This window comes from Drosophila gunungcola (genome assembly GCF_025200985.1).
Source record: "Drosophila gunungcola strain Sukarami chromosome 3L unlocalized genomic scaffold, Dgunungcola_SK_2 000002F, whole genome shotgun sequence".
In the NCBI taxonomy this organism is placed as follows: Eukaryota; Metazoa; Arthropoda; class Insecta; order Diptera; family Drosophilidae; genus Drosophila; species Drosophila gunungcola.
The window spans coordinates 5427851-5438131 of record NW_026453178.1 but is presented as its reverse complement, the minus strand read 5'-3'; the positions used below and the strand labels follow the sequence as shown (position 1 = coordinate 5438131).

The 10281-nt window shown below is 46.9% G+C and overlaps 4 protein-coding genes across 4 annotated transcripts; 2 read left to right on the top strand and 2 right to left on the bottom strand.

Moving 5' to 3' along the window:
• The first annotated feature begins 198 nt into the window (after positions 1-198).
• LOC128257821 (eukaryotic translation initiation factor 3 subunit E) lies at positions 199-1998 on the top strand. The gene is made up of 3 exons (XM_052989031.1): positions 199-401; positions 497-889; positions 1067-1998. Exons 1-3 carry the CDS (start codon positions 312-314, stop codon positions 1889-1891), a joined length of 1308 nt encoding a protein of 435 aa, XP_052844991.1. The 5' UTR covers positions 199-311; the 3' UTR covers positions 1892-1998.
• Positions 1990-4213, bottom strand: LOC128257820 (acetyl-coenzyme A transporter 1). The gene is made up of 3 exons (XM_052989030.1): positions 3889-4213; positions 2423-3827; positions 1990-2360 (listed from the first exon to the last, which is right to left on the bottom strand). The coding sequence occupies exons 2-3, from the start codon at positions 3824-3826 to the stop codon at positions 2187-2189; spliced, it is 1578 nt and encodes a 525-aa protein (XP_052844990.1). The 5' UTR covers position 3827; positions 3889-4213; the 3' UTR covers positions 1990-2186.
• A 692-nt stretch (positions 4214-4905) lies between these two features.
• On the bottom strand, positions 4906-7143 carry LOC128257822 (cold shock domain-containing protein CG9705). Its single transcript, XM_052989032.1, has 3 exons — positions 6496-7143; positions 5730-5852; positions 4906-5656 (listed from the first exon to the last, which is right to left on the bottom strand). Exons 1-3 carry the CDS (start codon positions 6627-6629, stop codon positions 5482-5484), a joined length of 432 nt encoding a protein of 143 aa, XP_052844992.1. The 5' UTR covers positions 6630-7143; the 3' UTR covers positions 4906-5481.
• Positions 7144-7371: 228 nt separating this feature from the next.
• LOC128257124 (E3 ubiquitin-protein ligase RFWD3) lies at positions 7372-10157 on the top strand. The gene is made up of 2 exons (XM_052987960.1): positions 7372-9089; positions 9151-10157. The coding sequence occupies exons 1-2, from the start codon at positions 7475-7477 to the stop codon at positions 9708-9710; spliced, it is 2175 nt and encodes a 724-aa protein (XP_052843920.1). The 5' UTR covers positions 7372-7474; the 3' UTR covers positions 9711-10157.
• The last annotated feature ends 124 nt before the right edge of the window (positions 10158-10281 follow it).

Below are 10281 nucleotides of genomic sequence, written 5' to 3'. Positions count from 1 at the left end.
ATACCTCAAGAATCTTAAACTTAAAAATGATACGATATCCATATATAATTTATTAATAAACAAAAGCAAACAAAGTTGGTAAAAACTCACCAAAATTCAAATAAAGCCCGCCATTATTAAAGCTTTAGTAAAAATACCATTTTATAGTCTTATGGTATTTTTTGAGGTCCACGCACTTTTACCCCTTGGTAACACTAAACGGGCGTCACTCTTTTCGCCCCTGGGCACACTGTTTGCCTTTCGCACGCGTATTTTTCTGCCGATTTTGCGTGTAAATTTCATTGTGAAAACATAATAAAACAGCAGCAATCATGGTTAACTTCGACCTGACACGCATCAACTGCCAATATTTGGACAGGCATTTGACCTTCCCGCTGCTGGAGTTCTTGTGCGGCAAGGAGGTTAGAAAATCGACCAGGCGGTGCTCCGCCAGCGGTTTGCCGTGTCACCAGCTATCGAATCTGGGTAATCTACATATATGTGACTTCCGTTGCAGATCTACAACCAGCAGGAACTGCTCGAGTACATCCTGGAGACGGTCAACAAGACGAACATGATCGATTACACGATGGACACCCGCAAGCGTCTCAATCTCAGCCAGGAGATGCCCGAAGAGCTGGTGCAGCGCAAGGCTGAGGTCCTGGCCACGCTCAAGCAGCTGCAGAACGAGGTGGCGCCCATCATGAAGGCCACTGACATCCTCAAGAACGGCGAGAGCATGAAGGACTCGAAGACCTTCGTCAGCGCCCTGCAGAAGGACTACAACTTCAAGGTGGAGCACCTGGAGAGCGCCTACAAGCTGGCCAAGTATCTGTACGAGTGCGGCAACTACCAGGAGTCCACCTCGTACCTGTACTTCTGCCTAATCGTTATGTCGCCCAACGACAAGGTGTGTATGTGGGTTATTTGACAGAAAAGGGTATTCAAAAGCCGTAAAATACATAGGCAGCTAAATCTAAAATAGGAATATAATATATTTAATATTTCCTAAATGAAAATTAAATTTATTTAACAAATTAATTTTAAGCTGATATTCGCCTACTCATTAACCCATTTAAAATCACAGAACTACCTGAATGTGCTGTGGGGCAAGCTGGCCGCCGAGATCCTGACCCTCAACTGGAACACCGCTCTGGAGGATCTGACGCGTCTGCGTGACTACATCGACAGCGCCAACTTCAGCACCATTCAGGCCCTGCAGCAGCGCACCTGGCTAATCCACTGGTCCGTGCTGGTGTTCTTCAACCACCCCAAGGGACGCGATCTCATCATTGAGATGTTCCTGTACAAGCCACTGTATCTGAACGCCATCCAGACAATGTGCCCGCACATCATGCGCTACCTGGCCACCGCCGTCGTGATCAACCGCACCCGTCGCAATGCTCTGAAGGATTTGATTAAGGTTATCCAGCAGGAATCGTACACATACCGTGATCCCATCACCGAGTTCCTGGAGTGCCTGTACGTGAACTTTGACTTCGAGGGAGCGCGTCTGAAGCTGCATGAATGCCAGACCGTGATCCTCAACGACTTCTTTATCGTGGCCTGCCTCAATGAGTTCGTGGAGGATGCCCGTCTGATGATCTTTGAGACATTCTGCCGCATCCACCAGTGCATCACCATTAGCATGCTGGCGGACAAGCTGAACATGAAGCCCAACGAGGCGGAGTGCTGGATCGTCAACCTCATTCGCAATGCCCGGCTGAATGCTAAGATCGATTCGAAACTGGGACATGTGGTGATGGGCACCCAGCCCTTGAGTCCCTACCAGCAACTGGTGGAGAAGATCGACTCGCTGTCCATGCGGTCGGAGCATTTGGCCGGTTTGATTGAGCGCAAGAGCAAGCAGAAGCAGAACCAGGAATCAGTGGACTCCTGGAAGTACTACTAAATTGCTGACTTTTTAACCACAACTAAGTTAAGACACTTTGTACCCTTTAAACACCGATGATTGCGCGCAGTCGAGCGAATAAACCAACATCACATCCGTTCGCTCAATTCAACATTTAATTTTATTTCCTGTGGAATTCATTTGAGTTATACAAAAAACAATACCAAGGCGGGAATTTTCAATTGCGCTAGCCTACAGAATGCAAACGTCTCCTAGTCCTAGAATTAGTTGCTTGTACCTACGGGTCGGTGCTAGATCTGGATGTGGATCAGGCTCCGGATCACACTATTGATTGCTACCGCCCCTTCTGCTTGACCACCAGCCAGGATCGCACGGGCAGGTCCTGCAGATAGACGATCCACTTTCGCACCAGCAGCAGCCACACAATGCCGTACAACACGCAGATGCCGGACTCCAAGTAGTAGCCGTCGAAGGTGATCTCGCACTTGCCAGTCGACGCTTCGCAGCTCTGAAGCAAAAAAGAATTTTATCTCTTTAGTAGCTATCAAAAATAGGTTTTGAAGAACTTACCTGTTGCTGCTCCTTGCCCTGGCAGGTGTTTTCCGCATTGGTGGTGCATTGCTTCCAGGTGAGCACGTCCACCAGCCAGAGAACCACAGTGTTGGGCCAATTTCCGCCAAGATTGCACAGCGTATTCAGGAAAGTCATGTAGGTGCCACCCACCGCGGGGTCGGAGATCTTGGCAAAGAAGGCCATGGCGGCCACGAACATGGAGTAGAGGAATACTTGGTAGATGGCATAGCTGGTGATAAGCAGGACGTAGTAGTAAACAGGCACTTCTCCTCCTCGGATGATGTATGGAGTGACGTAGGCCAAACCCGTGGCCACAGTGGCCATGATGATTCGGTAGGGAATAGCCTTTAAATAAACGTCCATGGGACGTGGTCCATTCGTATAGCGACCCACCGCCAGCGGCAGGATGAGCTGCAGCGGAATGAGGGGAATGGCCAGCAAGGCGAGCTTATCCTTGGGCACACCTGCGTCAATTAACTTCAAGCTGGTCACTGCATCCGAGGCGGCAAAGGTTACTTTCACGGTGAGCAGGATTGCAGCCAGGATCTGGACGGGGCGCATGCGCACCATGTCCCACAGGATCTTGTAGCTCTCGTGGATGTTCAGCTCGTGCTCCTCCGTATAGCGTGCGTCCATATGTGCGTCTTCAATGTCGTTCTCCTTCTTGAAAATGGCAACCAGAGTGGTGGCCACCACAAAGGTGATGCCCCAGAACCAGAGGAAGCGGGGCAGCGTGATCATGCCCTCCTCTAGCGGCACATCCCTCAGATAGGTGTTGCAGAAATCCTTCGACTCCAGGGCAATGAACACCACATAGCCCAGGAAGTAGCCAGCGGTTTGTCCCACACTATTGCAGGTGGATGCATAGCCGACATTGCATCGCTTCAGCATGGTCAAGGCCCAGCCATCCACGGCGATGTCCTGGGTGGCGGCCAGGAAGTTGAGCAGGAAGAAGAGCAGTGTCAGCAGGGGAACATTCGGATCTACACCGTTCCCGCCCAGCCAGCGGTCCACGTGGAGGGACAGGAGCAGCATGAAGGCGCCAAGGAGGTACTGCACCGGGACCAACCAGGATTTCCGACGGCCAAAACGCCGGACATACAGGGAATCCACAATGGGGGCCCACAGGAGCTTCAGACTAAATGGCCAGTAGGCGAAGGAGAACTCCGCCTGTTGTTTGTAGCTGGCTCCTCGATTCTGCAGCAGCATGGGAATGGCTGCTATGAGGCCAATGGGTATTCCCTGCAGCACATAAAGGAACAACAGTATGGCTATATTCCGCCGATCCCCACGAATATCTGGTTTCTGCTCCTCCTTTTCCTTCTCATCCTTTGGGTGCCCCTCGATGAGCAACTCCTGGTCGGCATTGCTGCTCGTTGGCTTCCTCCTTATGGCGGACATGCTGCGAGTCGAAAGGAAAGTAAGTATTATGTATTCCACATAAATGGAGGCCACCGGCTCACCTGTTTTTCTAATCAACAACGAATAACAACAAATGTCCCAGGTCCACGTCACTCAAGTGTCGAGCTTTTCTGAAGATTTCAGAGGCTTTCCTGTTGTTGCCTTCAAATAATTTCGATAATCCGGTCTAAACGGGTTTCAGGTTCTTCGCCAGTGCCCTTTTTACTTAATCATATTTCGTCAAATGGGAATATTTTTTTCGTGGCATATGTTTGTTGACGTTACAATATTCTTTTATGGCAACCACACATGCACTTGCTATAAACGCCGCAGCCATGGTCACACTAATCTCTCGAAACTTAAACTTTTTGGCGGGAGACTTACGAAATTTAAAATAATGCCGGCGGCATGTAAAGACTATTTTTAACTTTATAATGTTTATATAAATATTGTGTGTGTTTACTTTGTGAAATAAAATACTTTTCCACAAATACCACTTAATTGAATAAAGCAGGAAAGGCCTGTTTCTTTATTGAATACCAACTTCTGAATGACACTGTTTTTCATAATGCACACGACACATAAAGTCGAATATATTACCTCTTGGGGAAGAATATAAATATGTATTAATCATTTTTATTTTTCTTTTGTGGTTTTGGGCTGCAAAAAAAGCCTGAGTTGACAATGACATACATTGCAAAACTGAAACCAATCATTACAACGGCGGGTAAAAAATAGTACTACTTTCGCGTCTAAATTGAAACAATAAATCCAAAGCTTAAATCATTTTAGCTGAGCATCAAGGCAACAGAACAGGCCGCAAAGCACATAACTATTTTTAATTAAGACCTACTCAATTTTAAATGTCAAAGCGAAATAACTCGGAATCGAAAAAAAGAATCAATTTTTCCAATTGTTTAATGCGTTTTGAATTATTGCTAGTCTTTTAATTTAATGAAACGTTGTTTTAAAATAAACCTGGAAAACACACTATTTTTCTGACCGCCGTTATAAATACATAAATACACACATAATGCTGATAATATTTATCTGCCCCTCCATTAAAATCACCGGCAAAATTGTTTTGCAGCTTTTGTTTTAATAATAAAGTGAATTACTGAGAGCATTTTGCTTGCTTGCTTGGCGAACACATTCAGATGTTTCGTTATAATTAAAAGTAATTACTGATACAGGCTCCACAGCACCGGGCGCAGCGCTGCTGGCTTCTCGAATAACAATTTCAATTTCCAAATACATACGTTTTTAATAATATACTCGAAACTGGTTTCAATTGCTCTTCCCTCTTCTAGAGGAATGGGCAATATTTGTGACTCTGTTTTGTTTGACTTTCATAGCTTAGCTTAAATTCTAATTAAGTGTTCAATTGAAACTCTGTTGATGCTGCTCGCTGGCTGGTTGGATGGCAGGCCTGTTGTGATGTTCTATTCTGTTCTGGTCTGGTTTGGGCTTTTTCCTGACTGCTTCATTTGCTTTGCTTTCATTTACTTTCATGGCTATTGTTCTTTTCGGGTTTTCCATTTCGCTCATCTCGGGTGGCGTGCTTCAGCTCAATTAAATTTCTGGGAAGGCCGTTCAAGCTTTTAACTGCTCACTTTTCCGCTTCTACGCTCCGCCTTCTGGGGCTCGTGTTAGCTTTACTTGGCGGGCGAGGAGCCGCCAAAGAATGGCTCCTCCCACTTGTGGTGCACCTCCGGCGTTAGGTTGCTAATCTGCACGTGCACAGCCTGGTGCTTCTCGTACTTGGGCGGAATGGCGCACAGACGGTATTTGACCTCGTCCCCGGGCATGGGCACATATTCACCTTCGATGCTGTGGGGCGATTAAAATTTTGTAGGTTTTAAAGTGCCAGCTCAAAGGTCGCATGCATTATTCATCCACTTACTCGGAAACATGGCAGAAAACATCCTCTCCGCCGGCATGGGGTGTAATGAAGCCGTGTCCTTTGGTGCGGCTGAAGGATTTCACAATGCCGGTCACAACCGGATTTTCCAAGGCCCGAGCGGAGCTGTGTTTTTTTTTAGAATTTTTTTTTTTTTTGCGTTTGCGCGTGTTTAGGTTTTGGCATCGTTTGAAAAAAAAGGGAAAAGAGAAAGCAGGAAGATACAATTAAATCAATGGAAGATGAAGGTAAAGGGGCAAGGACAGAAATTAAGTACGAGCATTATGTTCAAAAGGGTACTCAAGGGATTATAATTTTGCTAACGACGGAAGCCTGATTAAAAATGATTTTTAATTTGCTTGAAAAGTGCGATATAAAATTGTTAAGCGTTTGTCAAGGTTACTGGGCCCTCTTAATACAGTGAATAAAAATCGAATGTACCAATTTTGCATTACCAAAAAAAAAACTATTTTTAAGGAACTACAAGAAATATCTATGAAAATAATATTTGTATGTTTAAAATTTAACATTTTTGAATTTATACAAAGAGGTACTAATCTCTAGAGAGAGAGCACTGTAGATAATACAAGTAATTAAAAAAGGACCAATCATTGCTTAACAATCTGTACTTTCATGGCTCATTGGTCCCCCCTAAAAGCGCCTGTAATTCCTCTGGAAAAGGGCCAAAGTTGTTTTAGGGGTCAAGGGGCGAGTGGGTGGTTAGTTGGCAAGTGTTTGGATGGCTGGAGGATGAGGATGGAGGACTTACGTCGAGGCCGTGCGTGTGCGCCGCGTGATAATGGGACTGGGCAGCTGCAGCGAGGCATTGGGGCTATGGCTGTTGTGGTGGAACACCGGCGGCTTGGCGGTCAGCAGCTTCTCGGGCGTCCTTGGCTCGGCCATGTTTCTTCTCTTTAGCTTTCTGCGTTCTTCCCCTTTCTTATCTTCTCTTCTGCTCAATTGCTAGAAGCGGCTTTTGCGCGTGTGTGTATATATGTATGTGGGTGAGTGGACGGCAGCCAAGTCTGTCGAGTTCAAGGCCACGGGCGGCGGGTTAGTCAGCCAGCAAATTGCGTTGCTAATTTCACCTGTACTCTCTAGCTTACTGCAAACTTCACGCCCTATTTTTCGTTTTTAGCACCTTTCGAGAGTTAAAAACTTGATGAACTTAGCTTCCTGGCTTGGCTTTTTTTGGGACACCCGCACACTGATGCAATTTCTTGCCGCTTTGGGAAATGCCGGTTTCTAGTTTTTTTTTTACCCTTAAATCCGGAATAATGCAGCTTGCGTTTTATTCACTTTTAAGTCTGGCGATTTTATTCAGCTTTTTATTTGAGTATTACCTCGATTTTATACGCTGTTTTTAACAATTTTAACGAATGGCGGCGGAGGCGTCAAGGCGATTTAGAGTGACCGTTTCAAGTGTTACTTGAAAAACCTCAAAACTATCGATTGGTAAACACCATGATCTATCGATATTTATAGCAACCGAAAAAAATAGATGGAGTAATTTGTTTAATGAAAATCATAATTAGTTTTAAAAACGGACTTTGCCAAACAATAGAACAATACACAAAAACAATTAGATGTTCATCATTATTTAAAAGGACTCGATGGTCTAATCGTTCAGCTATTTTTCTCACTCAGAACGCTCACGATCCACCACTTTCAAACTTGTCCATCTCTAAAAGACTTAAATTTAGCGTCTTTCTATGTTTCCTACAACTAATCTTTAATTCCCCCGATATATGAGTGATTCGGGGAGCAACGGAGACGCAGAAGCAGAAGTCGAGGGCGTCTTGAATCCAGAATATTACTCATCGGACAGCAGGGAATCTGACCAGCCAGTTTGGCGACGACAAAACTGGCAGCGGATTATGACCCAAAATCCCGACTCTGGTCCTGACTTGGTGCTGCAAGAAATGGAGGATGAGTACGAAGCCTTGGAACAAGAGCTTAATGATGACTATGTCACCACAGATGAAGAGGAAGAGATTGCGGAGCCTGTGGAGATGTTTGAACCGGTTAGGGAAGAGCAGGATAGACGAGCTATACGAAGGGTCTTCCAGGTTCTAGTGCCTAGGGATTATATAGTGCAGGAACCTCAACCGCAGGCGAATGGAAATCAGGAACAACCCCAGCCACAAGCCAATCAGGAACCTCAGGATCAGCCTGATGAGAACCGGGAGCCTGGTGTCAATCAGGATCCTCTGCCACAGCTGCCAGTCCCGCCGCAGCTTATAGTTGACCTGGAAGAACCTGTAGCTCCTCCTGCAGCAATTCTGATAGATCCTCCGCCGTTGCCTAGCCCGCCCAGTACTTCCCGGCGAGCCCAAGCAGATGGGGCCGCTGTGATTTCACTGGACACACCGTCGCCTCCCAAAAAGCGTAAACGCCTCTCTGCCGCCGATAAAAGTTTAAAAAAATCGCCCGAGAGTAAACCAACTATTGTGGATGAGGAGGACGATGGCCTAACCTGTCCCATTTGCCTGGACTCCTGGGAGATGAGTGGCGAGCATCGACTGGTCTCCTTGCGTTGCGGTCACCTATTCGGCGAATCCTGCATCCGGCGCTGGTTGAACGAGAGCCAACGCCAGTCATCAGTAAAGGTGTGTCCGCAGTGCAAGACGAAGGCCGCATTCAAGGACATTCGCCACCTGTACGCCAAGCGCATTCAGATGCTGGACACGGACATAAGGGAGCAACTGGAGGCGGAGCGCCGGCGCACCCAAACCCTAACCACAGAGCTGGCCACCGCGAAGCTGGCCCACACCCTAACCTCTGAGAAGCTGATGCTCATGCAGAAGGATTACGAGCGATTGAAGGAGCTGGTCAGGGCAGGCGGTGGTCGCGGCGCCTTTGGAGGCGATGCCATGGGCAGTGGGGATCAGAAGAGCATTCACATGCTGGCCACCCATCGTTTGTACATGGAGAAGAACTTCGAGATCACCAGAGAACCGGGTTGCCGGGTTCTGCTCTATTCCGCCAAACACTCCATGCTGGTGGCCTCGCAGAAGAGTGCCCAGAACCTGTTCCCCGGCTATGGAGTTCGCTTTATCGATCCGCCCAGCTTCAAGCCACTGCACTTTCTGCACACCTCGGCGCTGATGATCAGGGATATAGCGTTCAGCGACTCCCAGCACCTGCTGACGGTAGCCAGTCGAGAGCCAAAGATCAAGATCTTCGACATAAGAACGCGACTGTGCTCAGCCATGTTCACGGCGCACGACAAGATGCTCTGGTCCTGCGCCCTGGATCGCAACGAGCGGGAGCACTTCCTCTACGGCGGAGACCTGCGAGGAGGAGTCTATATCTATGACTTGCGGTTTCCCGAGACCATACTCTGCGAGTTCCAAGCCGAGGGTGAGTTTAAGAAGGTTGTGGACATGATATTTTATTTAAAATATTTATTTATGCCTTGTAGAGAACTTCAGTCCTGTGATACACATAGTTCCAGTGCCACCGAACAAGACTTTTACCAGTGGGGGCTTCCTGGTCTGCCAGCTAACGGCCCTCACCTTCTACGAGTACGCCGCGGCCAGTGATACGGCACTGCCCACGCGGCTCAATGTGGAGGGACCCTTCCTGTCCATGCAGTACGATGCCGTGCTGGACACGCTGCTCATATCGGCCCGATCCAACCCGAATTCGCCTCAGTCCCGCTTTATACTTGGGCGTCTGGACAAGATCGACAATACGCCAGTGCTAAAGGTTAAGGCCACCATCTACGGTTCGAAGGCCACGCCGATAATGACGCGGCCCACCCAACTGGGCGTCGAGGATAACACCCTAGTTGTGGGCTATCTGCAGGACAGCAAGCAGTTGATGATGCACGATGTGCGGCGGGAGGAGCGGGTCCAAACGATGCCCGTCAACGAGGTGATCTACGACATCTGCCCGGTGGCCACCCAGGCGGGATCCTATTTGGCCGCCCTTACCGACAACAAATGTCGCGTCTACAAGGTTAACAGTTCCAAGCGATGAGCTATGTTTGCATGTGCATTCGTTTTCCATGAAAATACCCAAAGAAGTGTTTAGTTTTAGCTGATTTCTGTGAAATAAGTGACTGCTGAAAAGGGATGAACTTTTAAGCTTTGTTCTTAGTTTAATTTTTTCATTGATTCCGTTTATTAAACATTTGTCAACCTTACGGTTCGCGTACAAGATTACTCTGAACATAAATCTATATTGTGTACTCCATGTTCGGTTTTTGATTCTTGATTTCAATTTTTGAATGCTCGTAGTCTGTTGTGAATAAGTCGTGTATAAAACAATAGAAAATGTTGGTTCGATTAATAATATACATATAAAGCTATACAAAAATGTGTTATCCATACAATATCCGATTTATATATATGCGTAATTATAGATACTCCTACTCCTAAGTGAATTGTGGAAATGAACGAATGATTAAATAGATGTCTAAATTCATTCCTGACAGTCTCGAAATGTTTGCAACATTTTCAACGTTTGGAAAAGTCCTTCGAGCTTAAACTTGCAACGAGTTTTGAGCGGCCCACGCTAGCTGGGATTTTGAGCAATCCTGTCCAGCGTT